Raw genomic sequence first — 27,500 nt, forward strand, 5'->3', positions numbered from 1 at the left:
CCAAGCTCATAGCTATTTCATTAGTATGCCTTCCATTCTATCGGCTAGGTACAGCAGGGCCCCGATTATATGTCAGGTTAGGTTCCAGGCCACAGTCGTAAAGTGAAAATTGCAGTGAAGTGAATCACCTTTTTTTCACTTTTAAACAAAAGTAAAGGCCTGACAACATGCTTACACTATCGTATATTAACCCTTTCATTGTCGGTTCCATAATATTACGGCTTGCAAGCCAGTGTCGGTCCCATAATACTACACCAAAATTCTAGTGGCTTCCAATCTTGCAGGAGATAACTGGTAGGCCTACATATGAGACAATGGGTTTGAATGGTCAGTGTGCACAGTATAAAAAAAAACCTGCAGCACGCAGTGCATCATAAGAAAAAACTGCAACAGAGTTTCTGGTTTAAAATAGCAAATTTGCAGTGTATTTTCATATGGTATTTATGGTTGTATTCTTGTTTTCTTGGTCTCATTTTATAGAACGGAAGATATATTTCAGAAATAGAATTGATTTTGAATGGTTTACAGACTAAAAGTGCCTTGAAATTGAGCTCAAAGTAGCGGATATGTTTGAATTTTGCCGATGTTCAAGAGTAAACAAATCACGTCAAGCATCCAATATTAGACCAACTGGTTGGTCTAATATGCTTTCATAAATGCGTTGATATTATTTACATCATTTTTACAATAATGCAGTAGTCTGCAAAACAGTAAATCTTCTACATTTCATGTGAATAAAAATTCAAAATGGAAAGCAAGCATAATACAAGAGGGGCCTGGAAAATAACTAATGAACAGAGAAAATGTTATTTTAGTGCTAGGAATGTTTGCATTGTTAATTCTGGTCCCTATTTTGAAATTGGCCTTCCTTGAATTTTACATGAAATTGGCCAAATTACCAATTTCTGATCACTTTATTGGGTAGTTGTAATACGTATATGGGCAGTGTCTTGTACTCGGTCAACAGAAGAAAAGGAGTTCTAGCGAAATAGCTATGAGTTTGGTTGAATGGAACAATGGAATTGGCTGAAAATAGGGCTCAAAGTGGGCGAAATCACCAATGAGTAAATATCGCCGAGACTGCTAAGAAAGTGCAACTCTAGTTTTCCAACAAATTTCGTACTTTTGGCTTCATTACCATCAGGAAAAGATTATCATTTCATAAGAAAAAAAATAATTTTTTCTTAAATTTTTTGACACGGCAAGTTCGTGAGCAGGGGTCTCGACAGCAAAAGGGTTAAATATGCAATAGAGGAAGGCTTAAAAAAATTCTATGAAAGTAAAATAAATGCACAGTATACTCATTATTTACCTTAAAATATTTTTATCCTTAGCCTATACAGTGGATCCTCAACCAACAATTTTAATCCGTACCAGAGAGCTTGTCCTTAGCCAAATTTATCACTAGCTGAATTAATTTTCCCCATAAGAAACAATGGAAATCCAATTAATCCGTTCCAGACAGCCAAAAGTATTAAAAAAAAATTTTTTTACATGAAATATACATTTCCCTACAAAGAAAACAATGAGACATGCACAATAAATACATAAATAAATAATAAAATGACACTTACCTTTATTGAAGAGTATTGATGAGTGATGAGACACTGTTTTTCTTGAACACTCTGGGATTTTCAGAGTGATACACGAGTAAAGGCTTCACTTTGCAATCCCCACTAGCATTACAACAAAACAAGAGAGTTAGCCTGTCTTTCATAGGCTTGTGTCCTGGGAGTGCCTTTTCCTCCTGAGTAATGTAAGTCCTGTTTGGCATTTTCTTCCAGAACACGCCTGTTTCATCACAATTGAACACTTGTTGGGGTTGGAATTTTTCAGCTTCGCCATACCTTATCACAATGTGCATGCCACTACGATTCTTAAATCTCTCAAACCAACCTTTGCTGGCCTTAAATTCACCAATATGAGCACTAGCCCATGGAACTTTTTCCTTTTCACCTGGGTGCTAGTCGACTGGTGGGGGTCACATCCTGGGGGACAAAATTAAGGACCCTATTGGAAATAAGTTAAACAGTCCTTGATGAGGCACTGACTTTCTTGAGTTATCCTGGGTGGCTAACCCTCTGGGGGTTAATTGTTTCTCGGTAACTGTTTCTCATTAAGCCACACCAACAATACTCTCCACATCTTCGAGTAGTACAGCTGACGGTGGTGCAGCAGCAGCAGCAAACCGTGGTAATGCAGCAGCTGACCATGGAACAGCAGCAGCTGACGGTGGTGCAGCAGCAGCAGCAGACCGTGGTACAGCAGCAGTTGACCATGGTACAGTAGCAGCTGACGGTGGTACAGCAGCAGCTGATGGTGGTGGTGCAGCAGCAGCTGATGGTGGTGGTGCAGCAGCAGCTGAAGGTGGTGCAGCAGCAGCTGACCTTGGTACAGCAGCAGCAGCTGACCTTGGTACAGCAGCAGCAGCTGACCTAGGTACAGCAGCAGCAGCTGACCTTGGTACAGCAGCAGCTGACCATGGTACAACAGCAGCTGATGGTGGTGCAGCAACAGCAGCAGCTGACCGTGATACAGCAGCAGCTGATGGTGGTGCAGCAACAGCAGCAGCAGCTGATGGTGGTGCAGCAACAGCAGCAGCAGCTTACTGTGGTACAGCAGCTGACGGTGGTGCAGCAGCAGCTGACCATGGTACAGCAGCAGCTGACGGTGGTGCAGCAACAGCAGCAGCTGACCGTGGTACAGCAGCAGCTGATGGTGGTGCAGCAGCAGCTGAGGGTGGTACAGTAGCAGCTGATGGTGGTGCAGCAGCAGCTGAGGGTGGTACAGTAGCAGCTGACGGTGGTGCAGCAACAGCAGCAGCTGACCACAGTACAGCAGCAGCTGATGGTGGTGCAGCAACAGCAGCAGCTTACCATGGTACAGAAGCTGACGGTGGTGCAGCAGCAGCTGACCATGGTACAGCAGCAGCTGACGGTGGTGCAGCAACAGCAGCAGCTTACCATGGTACAGAAGCTGACGGTGGTGCAGCAGCAGCTGACCGTGATACAGCAGCAGCTGATGGTGGTGCAGCAGCAGCTGACGGTGGTGCAGCAACAGCAGCAGCTGACCGTGGTACTGCAGCAGCTGATGGTGGTGCAGCAACAGCAGCAGCTGACCATGGTACAGCAGTAGCTGACTGTGGTACAGCAGCAGCTGACTGTGGTACAGCAGCAACTGACCATGGTGCAGCAGCAGTGTCATGTGGGGGTTCGAAACGCTCCCCCTATATTCCACCCAATATACTAGAACATCCAACGTGAGTGTTATTACCCAATCCATGTTTTCGAACCCCCATATGACAGCAGCAGCAGCTGACCATGATACAGCAGCAGCTGATGGTGGTACAGCAGCAGCAGCTGACCTTGGAACAGCAGCAGCAGCTGACCTTGGTACAGCAGCAGCAGCTGACCTTGGTACAGCAGCAGCAGCTGACCTAGGTACAGCAGCAGCAGCTGACCTTGGTACAGCAGCAGCAGCTGACCTAGGTACAGCAGCAGGAGCTGACCTTGGTACAGCAGCAGCTGACCATGGTACAACAGCAGCTGATGGTGGTGCAGCAACAGCAGCAGCTGACTGTGATACAGCAGCAGCTGATGGTGGTGCAGCAACAGCAGCAGCAGCTTACTGTGGTACAGCAGCTGACGGTGGTGCAGCAGCAGCTGACCATGGTACAGCAGCAGCTGACGGTGGTGCAGCAACAGCAGCAGCTGACCGTGGTACAGCAGCAGCTGATGGTGGTGCAGCAGCAGCTGAGGGTGGTACAGTAGCAGCTGACGGTGGTGCAGCAACAGCAGCAGCTGACCACAGTACAGCAGCAGCTGGTGGTGGTGCAGCAACAGCAGCAGCTTACCGTGGTACAGAAGCTGACGGTGGTGCAGCAGCAGCTGACCATGGTACAGCAGCAGCTGATGGTGGTACAGCAACAGCAGCAGCTGGTGGAGGTACAGCAGCAGCTGACCATGGTACAGCAGCAGCTGATGGTGGTGCAGCAGCAGCTGATGGTGGAACAGCAGCAGCTGATGATGGTGCAGCAGCAGCTGACGGTGGTGCAGCAACAGCAGCAGCTGACCGTGGTACTGCAGCAGCTGATGGTGGTGCAGCAACAGCAGCAGCTGACCATGGTACAGCAGTAGCTGACTGTGGTACAGCAGCAGCTGACTGTGGTACAGCAGCAGCTGACTGTGGTATAGCAGCAACTGACCATGGTGCAGCAGCAGTGTCATGTGGGGGTTCGAAATGCTCCCCCTATATTCCACCCAATATACTAGAACATCCAACGTGAGTGTTATTACCCAATCCATGTTTTCGAACCCCCATATGACAGCAGCAGCAGCTGACCATGATACAGCAGCAGCTGATGGTGGTACAGCAGCAGCTGATGGTGGTGCAGCAACAGCAGCAGCTGACCGTGGGACAGCAGCAGATGACTGTGGTACAGCAGCAGCAGCTGACAGTGGTGCAGCAGAAGCTGACCATGGTACAGCAGCAGCTGACGGTGGTACAGCAGCAGCTGACAGTGGTACAGCAGCAGCTGATGGTGGTACAGCAGCAGCTGATGGTGGTGCAGCAACAGCAGCAGCTGACAATGGTACAGCAGCAGCAGCAGCTCACTGTGGTACAGCAGCAGCTGACAGTGGTGCAGCAGCAGCTGATGGTGGTGCAGCAGCAGCAGAAGCTGACCATGGTACAGCACAGCTGACAGTGCTGCAGCAGCAGCTGATGGTGGCACAGCAGCAGCTGATGGTGGCACAGCAGCAGCTGACAGTGGTGCAGCAGCAGCAGACCATGGTACAGCAGCAGCAGCAGCTCACTGTGGTACAGCAGCAGCTGACAGTGGTGCAGCAGCAGCAGATGGTGGTGCAGCATCTGGTGGTACAGCAGCAACTGACGGTGGTGCAGCAGCAGTTGACCATGGTACAGCAGCAGCTGACAGTGGTGCAGCATCTGATGGTGGTACAGCAGCAGCAGACAGTGGTACAGCAGCAGCTGCTAATGGTGCAGCAACAGCTGACCGTGGTACGATAGTATTTCGATAGTATTTCTCACCCTTTTGACCACAGGGTTGGCACCAGAAGCTTTCTTTGGGCCCTTGGTGGCTTATTTAGCAGTTACAAGAATGGAATAATACAAAATATATTGCATGTATGCATGAAACCGTCCACCCCGGCTTGTAAATAACGGCACACCAGCTGAAGGCAGGGCAACCGAGGCGCTCAGGCTGAACGGACAGGCGGACGTGTTCGGGACGAATGTCATTACCTGATTTTTTCATCGGTCGAGCCAACATTTTTACACAAAAATGCATCGTTGCCCGATTTTAGCATTAGTCAATGCCATCATTGGTTGAGGGTCCACTGTACATAGTGAGTGGTGAATTTGAAACTTTGGAAAATTGCCACAAATGCAGAGCACACAATTTCTGTAAATAGACTGAATCACTGACAACACACCCTGGCTCATGGCAACTGTTATGCAAGCTACTGCATTAACCCTTAAATTGTCCAAATGTAGAGCTACGTTAACAGAGATTGCAAACCCGCAGAACTACTAAATGGTCTCTGTTCAACTGGCTGGTTAATGTGTATCCATCTGACCATCTATTACGTTATATGTAGTGTGTTACAGTAAACCCCTCACATTACACAGTAGTTACATTCCTGAAAATGCCTTGTTAAATAAATCCCTGTTATAAAAGCTGAAGAACTTGCGGTAAAAATAGGGTTACGTTCCTGGGACCCCCCCTCCCCAAAGCCAAACAATTTTTTTTTTTTAGACATCCAGATCTTACAAAAATAAAAATGATAATACTGTCTTTGTTGTTTAACCCTTTGACTGTTTCAGTCGTATATATACATCTTACGAGCCACCGTGTTTGACGTATATTTACTCAAATTTTAGCAGCTTCAAATGAAGCAGGAGAAAGCTGGTAGGCCCACATGTGAGAGAATGGGTCTGTGTGGTCAGTGTGCACCATACAAAAAAAATCCTGCAGCACACAGTGCATAATGAGAAAAAAAAAACTCCAACCACTTTTTTTAATTAAAATGCCGACTTTGTGGTGTACAGTGGACCCCCGCATAACGATCACCTCCGAATGCGACCAATTATGTAAGTGTATTTATGTAAGTGCGTTTGTACGTGTATGTTTAGGGGTCTTATATGGACTAATCTACTTCACAATATTCCTTATGGGAACAAATTCGGTCAGTACTGGCACCTGAACATACTTCTGGAGTGAAAAAATATCGTTAACCGGGGGTCCACTGTATTTTCGTATAGTATTTATGGTTGTATTCTCGTTTTCTTGGTCTCATTTGATACAGTGGAAAACATATAGAAATAGAGGTGATTTTGATTGGTTTTACTATGAAAAGAACCTTGAAATGGAGGTCGAAGTAGGGGAAATGTTTGATTTTTGCCGATGTTCAAAAGTAAACAAGTAATGTCATTTTCCAATAAATGTCCAAGTAGCCATTCTAATATGCAGTCATGAATGGGTTGACATTATTTATACAATTATTACAATATTGCAATAGTCTGCATATCAGTAAATCTTCTACTTTTTGTTTGAATAAAAATTCAAAATAGAAAGCAAGAGTAATATCAGAGGGGCCTGGAGACATGACTGATGAACAAAGAGAATGTTATTTTAGAGCCAGGAATGTCTGCATTGTTTATTCTGGACCTTATTTTGAAATTGTAATATTTTTTAATTTTCATGAAATTGGCCAAGCTGCAAATTTCTGACCATGTTATTGGGTAGTTGAAATTGGTAAATGGGCAGTTTCTTGTACTCAATCAATAGAAAAAATGGAGTTCTAAAGAAACAGCTATGAGTTTGGTCGACTGGAACAATGGAATTAGCGGAAAATAGGGCTCAAAGTGAGCGAAATACCTGATTCATAAATATCGCCGAGGTCGCTAACAAAACGAGAGCATAATTCCGTCAGTTTTCCATCAAATTTCGTTCTTTTGGTGTCGTTACAATCGGGAAAAGATTCTCTATCATTTCATAAGAAAAAAATATTTTTTGGGGGGGAAATTTTGTGACACCAGGAGACACCTCAGGATTTGGAGTTGCGACAGTCAAGGGGTTAAGACTACAAATGCAACAGAAATATTATTATCTTCCTTAAACTGTGGTTGCTGGTGTATGTCAGTTATTGTGAAAAGAGTGGAGATGCATGGTGTGGCCCTACTGGGCTGAGGTGGGTGGTTGTTGGTTGCCAGCAGAAGTGGATGGCTGAGGTTCTGGTACTAAAGTTCATAGTTGTATTGGACTGTGCATAAATTCTATATTGGATCTCTTGCTTCTTTTACCCTGCAGTACATTATACATTATTCCAGAAGCTTGGTATTGCCAGGCTGGAGTCAAAAGTCCATTGATGCAACTAATTTTTTCATCACTTTTCTTGTGTAGTTACACTCGTATAACTTAACAACTCCCTGATCCAGTGGTTGCATTAAAGATGATGTATTTGGAGGTAAAAATACAACTTTTACATGTGGGGGTCACATCCAGCAAAGCTTCTTGATAATTCCCGTACTCATGTATGGGAATTATCAAGAATGAAGAGAACTTTGAATGCAGGGTTCTTGCTGTTCAGATCAATTTGACTTCAGGAATAAAGTACAGTAATGCTTAAACCAGTCAATAAATATTTCCTCTGTCATCCACGTTGACTGGTTTGACCTCCAAATTACGAGGATTCTTAGAGCAGTAAATAACCATGGGCTTACACTTGAAATCACCTAACACATTACCGCAAAGGAGTAAGGTGAAGAAATCCTTTGCTGCCTTGAAACCCGGTGCAGCCCCACGGAGACAGTGGTCTCACCCACAACCAGGCAGTGGCCTGATCTAGGGTCTACTGTATATAATTTTCCAAAACATGTCATGGATGGATTATTAATAAAGTTTATAACAACATATAGTATACATTTTAACCCTTTGGACTATCAAAAGCCCCTTTCTTAAACTGTCATTCTATGTCGCAAAATTTTTGGGGGAAAAAAAAAATTTCTTATGAAATGATAGAGAATCTTTTCCCAGTGGTAATTACACCAAAAGTACGAAATTTGGTCAAAAACTCACGGAATTACGCTCCCGCAAACTTAGAGGTCTCGGCGACATATACGCATCGGTGATTTCGCCAACTTTGAGACCTGTTTTTGACCAGTTCCGTTGTTCCAGTTGACCAAACTCATAGCTATTTATTTAGAACTCCATTTTTTCTATCAGTTGAGTTCAAGAAACCGCCCATTTACTGATTTGAACTACCCAATAAAGTGGTCAGAAATTGGCAATTTGGCCAATTTCGTGCAAAATAAAAAAGATGCCAATTTCAAAATAGGGTCCAGAATAAACAATGTAAACATTCTTGGCACTAAAATAACATATCCTCTGTTCATTAGTCACATCTCTAGGCCCCTCTTATATTACCATTGCTTTCTATTCTGATTTTTTATTCATACAAAAAATACAAAATTTACTGTTATACAGACCACTGCATTATTGTAAAAATGGTATAAATAATATCAGTGCACTAGTGAAAGAATATTAGACTCCCCAGTTGACGTGTAGTGGACGTGTGGTGTGATTTGGTTACTCTTGAACATTGGTAAGAATTGAATATTTCCGCTACTTTGAGCTCTATTTCAAGGTCGTTTTCATCGAGAAAGTAATCAAAATCATCTCTATTTCTGTAATATGTTTTCCATTTTATCACGTGAGACCATGAAAACGAGAATACAGGTCTCCCTCAACATTCGCGTTTTCAACTTTCGCGGGCTTCACACATTCGCGAATTCCCAACCTTCAAATTCCCAGCCTCCAAATTCCCAGCCGCCGAATCATATTTAAGTTTCCCACCACCTGCGAGTCCCTACTACCCTCCCTCCAACCCCGCAACTGGCAGCCAGCCCTCCCACCATTGTGGTGAGTGTTTTGTTTGTTCATTATTTGCTATTAACTACAGTATAAATAATGTAAACCCATTCATGACTGCATATTGGAATGGTTATTCAGACAGGTATTGGACGGTGACATCACGTATTTACTCTTGAGCACAGCAAAGAATCAAACATTTCTGGGAGAGGCGTAGAATGAGGGGAGATATCATTGAAGTGTATAAGTGGATGATGGGCATAAACAAGGGAGACATTAATAAAGTACTGAGGGTGTCGAACCAGGTAAGAATCAGGAATAATGGATTTAAGTTGGATAAATTTAGATTTAGAAAGGACATAGGTAAGTACTGGTTTTCTAACAGAGTTGTAGATGCGTGGAACAGTCTTCCCAGTGGGGTGATAGAGGTTAGGACCTTGGGTAGCTTTAAGAAGAGACTGGACAAATATATGAGTGGGAGGGGCTGGGTTTGATTGGTGTCAAGGGGTACGGGAGTTATTTCTTGAGTAGCTTTAGGTAGATGTCGTTTTGATAAGGACCTGCCTCGTATGGGCCAGTAGGCCTTCTGCAGTGTTCCTACATTCTTATGTTCTTATGTTCTGCTAATAATAATAATAATAATAATAATACGATAGAATTGAAGAAGAAAATTGTACAAAAATACGAGGGAGTGGTTGAGGCATCGTTAGTCAGTGTGGCTTTCTTAAGCTGGAGTGAGCATTAGTCTCCGTGTTCTTCCAAACATTTCACAATAATTCACTGTGTTTGGTGCTTGTAGATTGAGTGCGACTGGAGTGGTAGAGGCAGTGGTTGAGGCAGCAGTTGAGGCAGTGGGTGAGGCAGCAGTTGAGGCAGTGGGTGAGGCAGTGGGTGAGGCAGCGGTTGAGGCAGTGGGTGAGGCAGCGGGTGAGGCAGTGGGTGAGGCAGTGGTTGAGGCTGTGGGTGAGGCAGTGGGTGAGGCAGCAGCTGAGGCAGTGGGTGAGGCAGCAGTTGAGGCAGCGGGTGAGGCAGTGGGTGAGGCAGCAGTTGAGGCAGTGGGTGAGGCTGTGTGAGGTAGCGGTTGAGGTAGTGGTTTTAACATACATGTTATTAATAATAATAATAATAATACATATTATGAATAATAATAATACGTGTTATTAATAATACGTACTATTATTATTTATAACATATATGTTATTATTATTATGTTTGGGATATTGGCAGTTTGGAGGGATATGTTGAGTATCTTTATACGTATATGCTTCTAAACTGTTGTATTCTGGGCACCTCTGCAAAAGCAGTGATAATGTGTGAGTGTGGTGAAAGTGTTGAATGATGATGAAAGTATTTTCTTTTTGGTGATTTTCTTTCTTTTTTGGGTCACCCTACCTCAGTGGGAGACGACCGACTTGTTGAGAAAAAAAAAAAAAAAATATGTTATTAATACCACTGCCTCAACTGCTCCCTCTACCACTGCCTCAACCGCTGCCTAAACCGCTCCCTCTACCATTGCCTCACCCGCTGCCTCACCCGCTGCCTCACCCGCTGCCTCACCCGCTGCCTCACCCGCTGCCTCACCCACTGCCTCACCCACTGCCTCTACCACTCCAGTTGCACTCAATCTACAAGCACCAAACACAATGAATTATTGCGAAATGTTTGGAAGAGCACGGAGACTAATGCTCATTCCAGCATAAACAAAGCCACACTGACTGACGATGCCTCAACCATTTCCTCGTATTTTTTCTGCAATTTCCTTCTTTAAGTCTATCATATTTATTATTATTACAGTGGAACCTCAAAAATCGAACGTATCACATATCGAACGTTTCGAAAATAAGACCATTTTTCGGAAAAACTGTGTCCCTATTATTGAACGTGCCCCTATTTTCGGACCGCCGGGTACGGGACCTGTCCGCTGACCCGCTCTGTCTGCATCCCCGCGCAGGCACCGTGAGCAGTCTAGCTTTGTTTATGCTTGAGTGAACACACACCTGCGATCTCATTCACACATTTTATGATTATTTAATTGTGTTTAGTGCTTGTGGGGCTGTGAAATAAGCTGCCATGGGCCCAAAGAAACCCCATAGATGTGAAGAAGGAAATAATACGGAAGTATGAGATTGGAGTGAGACTTGTTGAGCTTGCCAGGATGTACGGAGGACTGTGGACAGTTATTTTGTGAGACAGAAACAGACGACTGTGGACAGTTATTTTTTGAGACAAACAGACGACTGTGGACAGTTATTTTGTGAGACAAACAGACGACTGTGGACAGTTATTTTGCGAGACAGAAACAGACGACTGTGGACAGTTATTTTGTGAGACAGAACCAGACGACTGTGGAGTTATTTTGCGAGACAAACAGACGATTGTGGACAGTTATTTTGAAACAGAAACAGACGACTGTGGAGTTATTTTGTGAGACAAACAGACGATTGTGGACAGTTATTTTGTGAGACAGAAACAGATGACTGTGGACAGTTATTTTGTGAGACAAACAGATGACTGTGGAGTTATTTTGTGAGACAAACAGACGATTGTGGACAGTTATTTTGTGAGACAGAAACAGACTGTGGATAATTATTTTGTGAGACAGAAACAGAGGACTGTAGACAGTTATTTTGTGAGACTGGGGTCCAATGACTCTCAAGCTGGTCCTAGTGGCATTAAAATACAGAGAAAGGAAGTAACCCCAGAGAGGGCTTTGATACCGGAAGTCCCTATGGGGGGGGGATTCTCCTTCCAAACAATAACCCCAACTCCCTCTCTCCTCCTCCCTATCTTCCAGATGCCATCACTAATCTTCAATAAAGGTAAGTAAAAATGTTATTTTATATTACTATACATAATTAAAGACTACAGCATTTGTTGTGTGTATGTAAAACTGTAATTAATCACTATATAATTTATTTTTTTTTTGTGAATATTTTTGGGTTTCTGGAACGGATTAATTGTATTTCCATTATTTCTTATGGGAAATATTGCTTCAAATTTCAGACTTTTCAAATTTAGAACTAGCTCCTGGAACGGATTAAGTTCGATTTTTGAGGTTCCACTGTATTATTATTTTTTTTTTTTTTCAACAAGTCGGCCGTCTCCCACCGAGGCAGGGTGACCCAAAAAAGAAAGAAAATCCCCAAAAAGAAAATACTTTCATAATCATTCAACACTTTCACCACACTCACACATTATCACTGTTTTTGCAGAGGTGCTCAGAATACAAGAGTTTAGAAGCATACACATATAAAGATACACAACATATCCTTCCAAACTGCCAATATCCCAAACCCCTTCTTTAAAGTGCAGGCATTGTACTTCCCATTTCCAGGACTCAAGTCCGACTATATTACTATTATTATTATTACTATTGTTATTATTAGCAGTAGCAGAAATGTTTGATTCTTTGCTGTGCTCAAGAGTAAACACATGATGTCACCGTCTGATACATGTCCGAATAGCCATTCCAACATGCAGTCATGAATGGGTTTACATTATTTATACTGTAGTTTAATAGCAAATAATGAACAAACAAAACACTAACCACACTGGTGGGAGGGCTGGCTGCCAGTTGCGCGGGTCGGAGGGAGGGTAGTAGGGACTCACAGTGGTTGAGGAAGTGGTGGAGGCATTGGTGGAGGCAGTGGTAGAGGCAGTGGTATTTAATAACATACATGTTATTAAATAACATGTATGTATTTAGTACAATTTACAATATTTTCATGTATTTTATGATTGTTCATGGTTCAACAAGTTAAGGAAGCAGTATTGTATTATATTTCCCTACAATATATTGGGGCACCAAACATTCGTGATTTTTCAACATTCGCGAGGCTCTTGATCCCCTAACCCTTGCGAATGTTGAGGGAGACCTGTACAACGATAAATACTAAACAAAAATACACCTCCCTAACCCTTGCGAATGTTGAGGGAGACCTGTACAACGATAAATACACGTACTATACAAAAATACACCTCAAAGTCGGCGTTTTAATCCAAAAAACGGTGGGATTATTTTCTTATTATGCACTGCGTGCTGCAGGATTTTTTTTTATGTGGTGCACACTGGCCACACAGACCCATTCTCTCACATGTGGGCCTACCAGCTTTCTCCTGCTTGATTTGAAGCCGCTAGAATTTACGCGTTTAAATACGTCCGAAACAGTGGCGCATAAGACTATATATACGACCAAAACAGTCAAAGGGTTAAGTGCCCCAGAGTGATATTTTTCCTATGTTATTGCGTCAACACAAATGAAATACACCTTAGCTACTCCCTTGCCTGGCTTAGCTCCTACTTTGTAACTTGGCACTTATGACTTCTTTTTTTATCACAGCTACCCTCAAATGCCATTGAAACACAAAAATAGTACATGTAATAACTTTAAAATGCTTGAAACTTTGGAAAGTTTCAAAACATAATCAAGATAGAGCTCACAGAGGATGTAAACCAAGTGTGTGGCACGCAGACGCCATAATAGAAAATTCTGGGGGATACTTTGAAATGTTCGTATTAGCGAAGCAACGTAAAATGGGACCCTTCTGTACAAGAAACTACCTATTTAACTATTTCAACTACCCAACAGTGATCAGAAGTTGGTAATTTGACTAATTTCATACAAAATTAAAAAATAAACAGTATAAATCTTCCTGCAACTAAAACATTTCCTCTTTTCATTAGTTATGTTCCCAGTTCTCTCCTATATTACACTTGCTTTCCATTTTGAATTTTTATTCACACAAAACACTGAAGATTTACTAGTATGCAAACTACTGCATTGTAACACTTATATAAATAATGTCAGCGCATTCGTGAGTGCATATTAGACCAACAACCAAATTCTGTAAATTCAACATTGTAATCTTTATAGAGAATAAACTTTGAATTTGAATTTGAATTTGAACCAGCTAGACGAGTGACAATCCGTGTCCTCTGGAATATCAGCAAAAATCATACGTTTCTGCTACTTTGAGCTCAATTTGAAGCTACTTCAGTTTTGAAGCCAATCAAAATCATAGCTATTTCTGTAACATATCGTCCATTTTATTAAATGATACCAAGAAACCAAGAATACAACCACAAAAACCATCCAAAAATACACTGCGAACTCACTCTATTAAACTAAATTCAGAGTTAGTTTTTTCCCATCATGCACTGTATGGGGCAAGATTTTTTTTATATGGCACACACTCGCTGCACATATACATTCTCACATATCTAGGCCCAAATTTACCTCTCGCTGCTTACCTGAGTGAGCTGAGCTCATCATATAGTTCCACGGTACAGACCCTGAGCTCAAACCCATAGTACTACATCACGGATCTTCAAATAATGTCTAACAAAATGTGAGGTCAGTATTATCAAAGCAGCACCCCACTCTAACATTATTTTCCATTTTGAAGAAACAAGTCTCTATCTCATCTGCAAGAAACATAGCATGTCACCTTGACCTTTATATTAAAAATATCTATTTTTCTTTAAAAGCCATTTTTACAGGTGGATTAAAAAAAAAATCTACATAATTTTTATTTTCAACAAGTCAGCCATCTCCCACTGAGGCAGGGTGACCCAATAAGAAAGAAAATCTCAAAAAGAAAATACTTTCATCATCATTCAACACTTTCACCTCACTGACACATAATCGCTGTCTTTGCAGAGGTGCCCAGATACAACAGTTTAGAAGCATATAGAGAGATATATAACATATCCCTCCAAACTGCCAATATCCCAAACCCCTCCTTTAAAGTGCAGGCATTGTACTTCCCATTTCCAGTACTCAAGTCCAGCTATATAAAAATTACTAATTACAAAAAAAAAAAGGGATAATTACAAAGAAAACCTACCTAATACAAACTTTGAGGACACGAAAGGCTAACTCCTCACACCGTGACTCAATCATGGTGTCCACTCGTACACGTACCACCTCCCATGTTTCGTTTGAGATGTATCTTATAGCTGGAAAGCAACCAATATATTGTTTATATTTATATCAGAACTTTACATACATTATAAAATCAATGTTAATAATCTACCACACTAGTAACACAAGTTACTCTCAAAATGAGTTATCCAGTTTCTCTTATGAGTGGCAATAATACTTAAAGGAATGATAGAATAAGGCCTTGGTATATAAATTACACGAGACTTAAAAGATAGCATATACAGTGGACCCCCGCTTAACGATCACCTCCCAATGTGACCGATTATGTAAGCGTATTTATTTAAGTGCGTTTGTACGTGTATGTTTGGGGGTCTGAAATGGACTAATCTACTTCACAATATTCCTTATGGGAACAAATTCGGTCAGTAGTGGCACCTGAACATACTTCTGAAATGAAAAAATATCGTTAACCGGGGGTCCACTGTACAAATATCAAAGAAAAATTAGTATACCTTAAAACACTTGGCAAGTCTTGATTTTAATTGACCATTTAAACATCATGTTTTGAGTACAGTACTTAAATAACATCAACAGTATATATCATACTTTACAGTGCACTGTCTCTAATTTTATTAATATGTACTGTATATGGTATAAGAAATGAGGAAAATTTTTTTTCAAAGTGAATAATTAGTCAACATAAACCCTCAATTTAGTGGACTAACATGGAGAAGCAGGTGACTGGTAATTGTGATTGTGGTAGATAGAGATGAGGTTGCTTTGCTATGATCTTAAGAATAATTCTGTAACCAATGAACTTTGTCCATCGTTTCCAGATCAAATGACCCAACAGATTTTTGTCCTGTTCTTCCAAGCCCAATAAATCAAGGTCTGTTAAATTGAGGGTTTATTGTATACACTAACCATACCACGGGCGGGATTTGAACCCGCGGTCAGAGAGTCTCAAAACTCCAGACCGTCGCGTTTTGAGACTCTCTGACCGCGGGTTCAAATCCCGCCCGTGGTATGGTTTGTTTGCAATCGTGTCATTACGATTTCGCGAGTCATTGTATACACTATTTAATTTACGGGAAATCTGAAGATACTTTATGCACACAATCACGATAAATAAGCATTATAAATTATAATTTTGTGTATGGATAACATTCTGTATGATGTGTGCCTCATAAGGGTGTAGGCAAGACTGCTCACTTCTTTGTTTCACTAATATACTGCAGTCCTAACCCATATAACAATTATGCTACACCACTAAAACTTATTATTTTCCATAAATTGAAGCAGTCATGTTAGCCTAATTTTTTTCACCTAAAAGTTCTGATCTGCACCTTCACCCACCACATAAGTCAACCTCAATGAATGACAAAGCTAACATTAAAGTAACAGAATAACTGGTTTGGCAATGTAGTAGCAGTCATGTTAGTTTGGAAAATGTGTTGTTGGATTATCAGTCAAATTGCTGGCTTAACAACATTGTTGTTGGTTTGGTAGCAGAACGGCTAGCTTGAAAAATAGCTTTGATGGTTTGACAATAGAGTTGTAACTCTATTGAACAAATTCAAGAGAATATTTTATGTACAGCAGGGCCCCACTTTACGGCATTTCTTTTCATGGCATTCTGCAAATATGGGCATTTCAAATTATGACCAAAACTCGCAATACGGCTCCCCCTGTCTTTCTAATACTGTCACTGCACCCCACCCAGTTTGTTTACATTCTCTGTGAACACCGCATCTCTCCATTATGTTTGGAAACTTTCCAAAATTTCAAGTGTTTTAAAGTTATTTCATATTTTATATATACATACTCTGATAATTATACAGTGGTACCTAGACTTACTAGTTTAATTCCTTCCGTGACCCAGAATCTTACTCAATTTGCTCATATTTCAAATCAATTCTCCTCACTGAAATTAATTGAAATGCCATTAATACATTCCAGTGGAATTCCTGGCTCTTGTGAGGCAGAAAAAAATACTTCAATATAATGCTAATATCAACTCTATCTCAAATGATCTAATATGACATAATAAACAATATAAATAACACAAAAATATGATATACACTCTAGAATGAATAAAATATGTCATTATGTGATGTCTACATTGTTTATTCTGGACCCTATTTTGAAATTGGCATCTTTTTTTTATTTGCACAAAATTGGCCAAATTGCCAATTTCTGACCACTTTATTGGGTAGTTCAAATTGGTGAATAGGTGGTTTCTTGTACTCAACTGATAGAAAAAATGGAGTTCTAAAGAAATAGCTATGAGTTTGGTCAACTGGAACAACAGAATTGGTCAAAAACAGGGCTCAAATTCGGCAAAATCGCCGATGCATATATGTTGCCAACACCGCTAACTTCGCAGGAGCGTAACTCCCTGAGTTTTTGATCAAATATCATAGTTTTGGTGTCGTGACCATCGGGAAAAGACTCTCTATCATTTCATGAGAACTTTTTTTTTTTTTTTTTTTTTTTCAAAAAATTTTGCAACATAGAATGGCAGTTTCAGAAAGGAGCTTGCGACAGTCAAAGGGTTAAATGTCGTAGTATATTACGTGTGGGTGGGGTGGGGTGGCCTGGCTGGCTACCATACCTACCACACCTGAATTTTTACAATAAACACTACTCACTTCTCACCCTACATTAACCCCTTGACTGTCGCAACCCCCAATCCTGAAGTGTCTCCTGGAGTTGCAAAATTTCAAAAAACAAAAAAAAATTATTTTTTTATATGAAATGATAGAGAATCTTTTCCCGATTGTAATGACACCAAAAACACGAAATTTGATGGAAAACTGACAGAATTACGCTCTCGCGAAGTTAGCGACCTTGGCGATATTTACAAATCAGCGATTTCGCCCATTTTGAGCCCTATTTTCGGCTAATTCCATTGTTCCAGTCGACCAAACTCATAGCTATTTCTTTAGAAATAAATTTTTTCTATCGACTGAGTACAAGAAACTGCCCATTTACCGATTTCAACTACCCAATAACGTGGTCAGAATTTTGCAATTTGGCCAATTTCACGAAAATTAAAAAAATATGACAATTTCAAAATAAGGTCCAGAATGAACAATGCAGACATTCCTGGCTCTAAAATAACATTTTCTTTGTTCATCAGTCACGTCTCCAAGCCCCTCTGATATTACTCTTGCTTTCTATTTTGAATTTTTATTCAAACAAAAAATAGAAGATTTACTGTTATGCAGACTACTGCAATACTGTAATAATTGTATAAATAACATCAACCCATTCATGACTGCATGTTAGAATGGCTAGTTGGACATTTATTGGACAATGACATCATTTGTTTACTTTTAAACATCGGCAAAAATCAAACATTTCCCCTACTTTGAGCTCCATTTCCAGGTTCCTTTTATAGTAAAATCAATCAAAATCACATCTAATTCTATAATATGTTTCCCATTCTATCAAATGAGACCAAGAAAACGAGAATACAACCATAAATACTATACGAAAATAGACCACAAAGTTGGCATTTCAATTAAAAAAAACGGTCGGAGTTTTTTTTTTCCTCATTATGCACTGCATGCTCCAGGATTTTTTTATATGGTGCACACTGACCACACAGACCCATTCTCTCACATGTGGGCCTACCAGCTTTCTCCTGCTTGATTTGAAGCCGCTAGAATTTATGAGTATATATACATCAAACACAGTACCTCGTAAGACGTATATATACGACCTCGACAGTCAAAGGGTTAAGATTACAAATATTTTGAAGTAATGAGTGTACTGTGTGTTTTACTTTTTATTGTTTTGTAATGCTAACAGGATATCATGAATACCTACCTTGATAATTATTGTTTTAAACAGAATAATAATTATATATTACAGGGGAACCTTGGTTTTCGTGATTAATTCATTCCAGAAAGTCTGACCAAAAACAAACTGTATGAAAAATGAAGCAATATTTCCCATAAGATGTATTGTAAATCCAATTAATCCATTCCAAACACTCAAAAATATTAACAAAAGACATTTTATAGAGAATAACTATAGTTTTCCATACGGAAAACCATGAGAAATAAACATAAATGACTAATGGAATGGATAAATGAACATTTAACATCACTTTTACCTTCACTGAAGACTCTTGTTGGTGTATGGAAGACGGAGAGGAGGGGAGAAAGAAGAGGTTATTGTTTGGACAGGGAATCCCTTTCCAAAAGGACTTCAGGTATCAAGGCCCTATCCAGGGTTACTGACCCTTCTTTGTCTTTTACTGGCACTTGACCAACTTAAGAGTCACTGAACCCATCGCACAAAAAATCTGTCCAGAGACGTCCGTTTCTGACATCTCTGAGATTTGCCTAAATGGGACAAGGCATTGTCATTGAACATGTTGCAGACACAGCTTACAACAGCTTTGTTAGGGTGATATTTCTCCACAAAACTCTGCACCTCCCTTCACTTTGCACACATCCTTAATCACTGAAGACGGCACATTTTCCCCTCTCTCTTCCTCCTCCTCTGAAGCAATTTTCTCAGCTGTGATCTGATGCTGTTTCAGTTAAAAGTGTTGCAGGTCTTCAGTGGCTAGCTCTTCCCTGTGGTCATCCACCAACTCTTCCACTTCCTGGCCACTCACATCCAACCCCATGGACTTCCCCAAAGACACAATAGATTCTATAACATGCATAGGGTCGTCAGGGTCAGCCTCAAACCCTTCAAAATCCTTCTCTTGGACACATTCTGGCCAAAAATCTTCTCCAAGCAAAGTTCATCATCCTGGAAGTCACTTCTTGCCAAGCCTTATCTATAAGGCTTATGCAATTGAGGATATTGAAGTGATTCCTCCAGAACTCTCTTAGGGTCAATTCAGTGTCCGAGGTCACTTCAAAGCACCTTTGAAACTGCTTTGGTGTAGAGTTTTTTGAAGTTTGATATGACCTGCTGGTCCATGGGTTGGATGAGAGGAGTGATATAAGGAAGGAAGAATTTCGTTGTGATGAAACTAAACTCCTCCAACAACTGGTCTTCCAAGTCTGGAGGATGAGCAGAAGCACTGTCCATTACCAGGAGGCACTTGAGTGGCAATTGATTTTCCAGGAGGTATCTCTTCACACTCTGGCCAAACACTTCATTGACCCACTCAATGAAAATGTGCCTCGTGACCTATGCCTTATTGTTAGGCATCCACACCACACACAATTTACTCTTGAAGGGTTGGCACTCGGAACTTTCTTTGGCCCCATGGTGGCTTATTTAGTAGTCGCACTCAATAAACAAGCACAAAAAACAATGAATTATTACGAAATGTTTTGGCTGAACACGCGGGGTGATGCTCACTCAACAATAAACAAAGGCAGACTGGAACACTCGGCTCTTGAGTAGCCGAGTGACGCGGGCAGGCAGGCAGATGCATTCAGTATGGACCACTGTCAGCTCTATGAAAACCGTGGTGATGTACGAAAACTGGGACAAAAGTTTAACGGAAAAAGTCGTTGAAAACCAAATCCTACGAAAACCGGGGTGTACGAAAACCAAGGTTCCACTGTATACAGATAATTTAGTTTGAAATATAATTCAGAGCAGATTTCAAATTTTTCCCTGCCTACTATCATGTATATACTACATATTTAAGCCAGTTAAAAATAGGAGAGGAGAGTTATTAAATGGAGAGTTAGAGGTATTGGGAAGATGGAGGGAATATTTTGAGGAATTGTTAAATGTTGATGAAGATAGGGAAGCTGTGATTTCGTGTATAGGGCAAGGAGGAACAACATCTTGTAGGAGTGAGGAAGAGCCAGTTGTGAGTGTGGGGGAAGTTCGTGAGGCAGTAGGTAAAATGAAAGGGGGTAAGGCAGCCGGGATTGATGGGATAAAGATAGAAATGTTAAAAGCAGGTGGGGATATAGTTTTGGAGTGGTTGGTGGAATTATTTAATAAATGTATGGAAGAGGGTAAGGTACCTAGGGATTGGCAGAGAGCATGCATAGTTCCTTTGTATAAAGGCAAAGGGGATAAAAGAGAGTGCAAAAATTATAGGGGGATAAGTCTATTGAGTATACCTGGTAAAGTGTATGGTAGAGTTATTATTGAAAGAATTAAGAGCAAGACGGAGAATAGGATAGCAGATGAACAAGGAGGCTTTAGGAAAGGTAGGGTGTGTGTGGACCAGGTGTTTACAGTGAAACATATAAGTGAACAGTATTTAGATAAGGCTAAAGAGGTCTTTGTGGCATTTATGGATTTGGAAAAGGCATATGACAGGGTGGATAGGGGGGCAATGTGGCAGATGTTGCAGGTGTATGGTGTAGGAGGTAGGTTACTGAAAGCAGTGAAGAGTTTTTACGAGGATAGTGAGGCTCAAGTTAGAGTATGTAGGAAAGAGGGAAATTATTTCCCAGTAAAAGTAGGCCTTAGACAAGGATGTGTGATGTCACCGTGGTTGTTTAATATATTTATAGATGGGGTTGTAAGAGAAGTAAATGCGAGGGCCTTGGCAAGAGGCGTGGAGTTAAAAGATAAAGACTCACACATAAAGTGGGAGTTGTCACAGTTGCTCTTTGCTGATGACACTGTGCTCTTGGGAGATTCTGAAGAGAAGTTGCAGAGATTGGTGGATGAATTTGGTAGGGTATGCAAAAGAAGAAAATTGAAAGTGAATACAGGAAAGAGTAAGGTTATGAGGATAACAAGAAGATTAGGTGATGAAAGATTGGATATCAGATTGGAGGGAGAGAGTATGGAGGAGGTGAATGTATTCAGATATTTGGGAGTGGACGTGTCAGCGGATGGGTCTATGAAAGATGAGGTGAATCATAGAATTGATGAGGGGAAATGGGTGAGTGGTGCACTTAGGAGTCTGTGGAGACAAAGAACTTTGTCCTTGGAGGCAAAGAGGGGAATGTATGAGAGTATAGTTTTACCAACGCTCTTATAAGGGTGTGAAGCATGGGTGATGAATGTTGCAGCGAGGAGAAGGCTGGAGGCAGTGGAGATGTCATGTCTGAGGGCAATGTGTGGTGTGAATATAATGCAGAGAATTCGTAGTTTGGAAGTTAGGAGGAGGTGCGGGATTACCAAAACTGTCCAGAGGGCTGAGGAAGGGTTGTTGAGGTGGTTCGGACATGTAGAGAGAATGGAGCGAAACAGAATGACTTCAAGAGAGTATCAGTCTGTAGTGGAAGGAAGGCGGGTAGGGGTCGGCCTAGGAAAGGTTGGAGGGAGGGGGTAAAGGAGGTTTTGTGTGCGAGGGGCTTGGACTTCCAGCAGGCATGCGTTAGCGTGTTTGATAGGAGTGAATGGAGACAAATGGTTTTTAATACTTGACGTGCTGTTGGAGTGTGAGCAAAGTAACATTTATGAAGGGGTTCAGGGAAACCGGCAGGCCGGACTTGAGTCCTGGAGATGGGAAGTACAGTGCCTGCACTCTGAAGGAGGGGTGTTAATGTTGCAGTTTAAAAACTGTAGTGTAAAGCACCCTTCTGGCAAGACAGTGATGGAGTGAATGATGGTGAAAGTTTTTCGTTTTCAGGCCACCCTGCCTTGGTGGGAATCGGCCAGTGTGATAATAATAATAATAATACACTGATACAGGTCTCCCTCAACATTTGCGTTTTCTACTTCCGCGGGCTTCGAACATTCGTGAATTCCCTGCTGCCCAATTATATTTAAAATATGTCATTACGTATGTTAGGAATTGTAGCAGTGGCAGAGTTTGTTTGGAGATAAGACAAGATATCTTAGTCCTTCAATATGACACTAATATCAACTCTGCGGCTTATTTATCTATCAAAACTCATCTAGTATGACATAATAAACAATACATCTTAATAATATAGAAACAGGACATATACTCTAGAATGAATAAAATACGTCATTAAGTATGTCACGAGTGTTGTGTTGGTGTATAAGGGCCACTGAGAGCATAAGCTGTACATAATGATGGTGAAGGCCAGCAGAGGCAGTAGAAATGACGGTGTTGTCAGTTGCCCTATATAACTCCAGCAACATTGGGGGAGTTAGGTTCGTGCAGGTCTTTTTCTATCGATTAATCACTTAACTTACTTACTACACTGTTAATGTTACACTTTATCACTGGCTGCCGCTATAGCCTTCATAGACTCATGCTGCTTTAGTATTGTACATATCACAGAATCACTGAAGAAGGCACATTCTCCCCTCTCTCTTCCTCCTCCAGTTTTGTACTCTGAAGTGAGTTCCTTCTTGAATTCTATAGACTTTTTCACCTTCTTTACCAAAGGGCTGGCACTAGTTACGATGTTTTCATGTGTTTTATGATTGTTCATGGTTCAATAGGTTAAGGAAGCAGTATTGTATTATATTTCCCTACAATATATTGGAGCACCAAACATTTGTGATTTTTCAACATTCGCGAGGCTCTTGATCCCCTAACCCTCACGAATGTTGAGGGAGATCTGTATACAGGAAATTGTCAATTAAAACATGATCTGTTAACCCTTTGAGGGTTTCGGCCGTACTAGTACGGCTTACGACCCTGGGTTTTTGACGTACTAGTACGCCTAAATTCTAGTGCCCTCAAATCTAGTGGGAGAAAGCTGGTAGGCCTACATATGAAAGAATGGGTCTATGTGGTCAGTGTGCATGGTATAAAAAAATCCTGCAGCACACAGTGCATAATGAGAAAAAAAAACTTTGACTGTTTTTTTGGAATAAAACAGCAGCTTTGCACTGTATTTTCGTATGGTATTTATTGTTGTATTCTGGTTTTCTTGGTCTCATTTTATAGAATGGAAGACATATTACAGAAATTGAGATGATTTTGGCGGGTTTTACAATGAAAAGTACCTTGAAATTGAGCTCAATGTAGCAGAAATGTTCGATTTTTACCAAAGTTCAAAAGTAAACAAATCATGCCAAGCGTCCAATACACGTCAACTGGTGAGTCTAATATTCTTTTGCAAGTGCGCCAATATTATTTATACCATTTTTTACACTAATGCAGTAGTCTGCATAACAGTAAATCTTCTATTTTTTGTGAGAATAAAAATTCAAAGTGGAAAGCAAAAGAATGTAAGAGGGGCCTTGAGACGTGACTAATGAACAGAAGAAATGTCATTTCAGTGCCAGGAATGTCTGTCTTGTTTATTCTGGACCCTATTCGGAAATTGGCATCTTTTGAAATTTGTGTGAAATTGGCAAAATTGCTAAATTCTGACCACTGTACTGGATAGTTGAAATTGGTAAATGGGTGGTTTCTTGTACTCATTCGATAGAGAAAATGGAGTTCTAGCGAAATATTCATGTTTTTTGTCGACTAGTACAGTGGAATTGGCCGAAAATGGGGCTCAAAGTGGGCAAAATTGCCGATATGTAAACATCGCTGAGACCGCTAACTTCACGAGAGCATAATTCCGTAAGTTTTCCATCAAATTTCATAATTTTGGTGTCATTATGATTGGAAAAAGATTCTCTATCTTTTCATGAGAATTTTTTTTTTTTTTTTAATTTGGACGATCCTGAGAATAAGTCTCGGAGAGGGCCTGTCGACCCTCAAAGGGTTAACATGGCTGCAAAAGTGCAACATTTTCAGTGAATACACCATATTTATCAGTTGCATGGTGGAGTCCATCAGTCAAGCAACATCCAACATCCACAGCACAGGTAAGAGGCAGGGCCTGCCTCACTCTTCCAGTTTGTCTGCACCTTCTGTACCCATTTGGGAGTTTAGGCCAGTCAGAGGTGGGGGGGTGTGGTGGCAGGTTAAAGTGTGGGGAGGGGGATAAATGTGTGGTTTAGGAGATAGCCAGAAGGGTGAGGATATCTGGGCGAAGTGCATGATTGCTGCGCTGTGTGGTGGGGAGAGTATGGGTGAAGATGTGTAATAAGAGAAAGAAAGCACTCATAACAGATTGCAAAACTGTGTATAGGCAACCCCCAAACTTTCAACTTAACTAGTTCTGAAAAAGCCATCCTAAATCAAACCTTTATTTACAATAAACTCAATGTTATAAATAGGGGTTGTGTTCCTAGGTAGAGAGAGTCAACTTATGCCTGGTTATACATATTAATAAAAAACATTATGAAAACAATATTATATACCTTCATCATCTTGAATCTCTGTATCCGAGAAGATAGTCTTTGTTGTCTGACCCCAAGGGTCTGACACGAGAGGTAATAATGTACGACATAGGGGTTGTAAAACACCCACTCGGGAACATCTCTGCAGGGTCACACCTAGCCGAGTCTTCACAATCTGTGCTAGGCCTGGCCACTCTCCTTGTAGAACCAATCGTAAACTCCATCTGCAAAATAAATATTCAGATGTCATTTTCCAAGGACCAAAGTGAAGTTTCTGGTTATCCAGTGTCCCACTGTACATATTAAATTTATGAACAGAAATATCAGCCACTATTTATAAGTCACTGAAAATTAAATTAATGGCTCAAAGCATTTATTCATATATGTTAAATATTCTGTACTGCAGCATAAAAATCAAGTCTACATTTTATATACATAATCTAAGCTTTCTTTATCCTACAAGGAAAGCATTTTGATGCTGGGGAAGGGCTCTTTGAACAAAGACAGTAGAACTACTCCCCCTTTCCTTGATCAAACCTGGCTACTTCCCATTCCCCAAACACTGTATGACCTATAAAAAAGTTAAATGCTTCTCCATGTATATAACATTTTTTTTTTTTTTCCAACAAGTCGGCCGTCTCCCACCGAGGCAGGGTGACCCAAAAAAGAAAGAAAATCCCCAAAAAGAAAATACTTTCATCATTCAACACTTTCACCACACACACACATTATCACTGTTTTTGCAGAGGTGCTCAGAATACAACAGTTCAGAAGCATATACAGTGGACCCCCGGTTAACGAACTTTTCTCATTCCAGTAGTATGTTCAGGTGCCAGTACTGACCGAATTTTTTCCCATAAGGAATATTGTGAAGTAGATTAGTCCATTTCAGACCCCCAAACATACACGTACAAACGCACTTACATAAATACATTTACATAATTGGTCGCATTTGGAGGTGATCGTTAAGCGGGGGTCCACTGTACATATAAAGATACACAACATATCCCTCCAAACTGCCAATATCCCAAACCCCTCCTTTAAAGTGCAGGCATTGTACTTCCCATTTCCAGGACTCAAGTCCGACTATATGAAAATAACCGGTTTCCCTGAATCCCTTCACTAAATATTACCCTGCTCACACTCCAACAGATCGTCAGGTCCCAAGTACCATTCGTCTCCATTCACTCCTATCTAACATGCTCACGCACACTTGCTGGAAGTCCAAGCCCATCGCCCACAAAACTTCCTTTACCCCCTCTCTCCAACCCTTTCGAGGACGACCCCTACCCCGCCTTCCTTTCCCTATAGATTTATATGCTTTCCATGTCATTCTACTTTGATCCATTCTCTCTAAATGACCAAACCACCTCAACAACCCCTCTTCTGCCCTCTGACTAATACTTTTATTAACTCCACACCTTTTCCTAATTTCCACACTCCGAATTTTCTGCATAATATTTACACCACACATTGCCCTTAAATAGGACATCTCCACTGCCTCCAACCGTCTCCTCACTGCTGCATTTACCACCCAAGCTTCACACCCATATAAGAGTGTTGGTACTACTATACTTTCATACATTCCCTTCTTTGCCTCCATAGATAACGTTCTTTGACTCCACATATACCTCAACGCACTACTCACCTTTTTTTCCCTCATCAATTCTATGATTAACCTCATCCTTCATAAATCCATCTGCCGACACTTCAACTCCCAAGTATCTGAAAACATTCACTTCTTCCATACTCCTCCTCCCCAATTTAATATCCAATCTTTCTTTATCTAAAGCATTTGATACCCTCATCACCTTACTCTTTTCTATGTTCACTTTCAACTTTCTACCTTTACACACATTCCCAAACTCATCCACTAACCTTTGCAATTCTTCTTTAGAATCTCCCATAAGCACAGTATCATCAGCAAAAAGTAACTGTGTCAATTCCCATTTTGAATTTGATTCCCCAAAATTTAATCCCACCCCTCTCCTGAACACCCTAGCATTTACTTCCTTTACAACCCCATCCATAAATATATTAAACAACCATGGTGACATTACACATCCCTGTCTAAGACCTACTTTTACCGGGAAGTAGTCTCCCTCTCTTCTACACACCCTAACCTGAGCCTCACTATCCTCATAAAAACTCTTTACAGCATTTAATAACTTACCACCTATTCCATATACTTGCAACATCTGCCACATTGCTCCCCTATCCACTCTATCATATGCCTTTTCTAAATCCATAAATGCAATAAAAACTTCCCTACCTTTACCTAAATACTGTTCACATATATGCTTCAATGTAAACACTTGATCTATACATCCCCTACCCACTCTGAAACAACCTTCCTCATCCGCAATCCTACATTCTGTCTTACCTCTAATTCTTTCAATTATAACCCTACCGTACACTTTTCCTGGTATACTCAGTAAACTTATTCCTCTATAATTTTTACAACCTCTTTTGTCCCCTTTCCCTTTATATAAAGGGACTATACATGCTCTCCGCCAATCCCTAGGTACCTTCCCCTCTTTCATACATTTATTAAACAAAAGTATCAACCACTCCAACACTATATCCCCCCCTGCTTTTAACATTTCTGTCATGATCCCATCAGTTCCAGCTGCTTTAACCCCTTTCATTCTACGTAATGCCTCATGTACCTC

The 27,500-nt window shown here is 40.9% G+C and overlaps 1 protein-coding gene across 5 annotated transcripts in view; it reads right to left on the reverse strand.

Annotated features, from left to right (window-relative positions):
* The window catches only part of LOC128691376 (streptococcal hemagglutinin), a 257,026-nt gene that overhangs the window by 132,926 nt on the left and 96,600 nt on the right, over positions 1-27,500 (reverse strand). For all 5 annotated transcript variants that reach the window (XM_053780219.2, XM_053780217.2, XM_053780218.2 and 2 more), the window contains 2 exons: positions 24,850-25,052; positions 14,738-14,849 (listed from right to left, as the gene is read on the reverse strand). In XM_053780219.2, coding sequence (XP_053636194.1) covers positions 14,738-14,849; positions 24,850-25,052 — 315 coding nt within the window. The remainder of the gene's footprint in view (positions 1-14,737; positions 14,850-24,849; positions 25,053-27,500) is intronic.

The sequence above is a fragment of the Cherax quadricarinatus genome, chromosome 36, assembly GCF_038502225.1.
Source record: "Cherax quadricarinatus isolate ZL_2023a chromosome 36, ASM3850222v1, whole genome shotgun sequence".
Classification (NCBI taxonomy): domain Eukaryota; kingdom Metazoa; phylum Arthropoda; class Malacostraca; order Decapoda; family Parastacidae; genus Cherax; species Cherax quadricarinatus.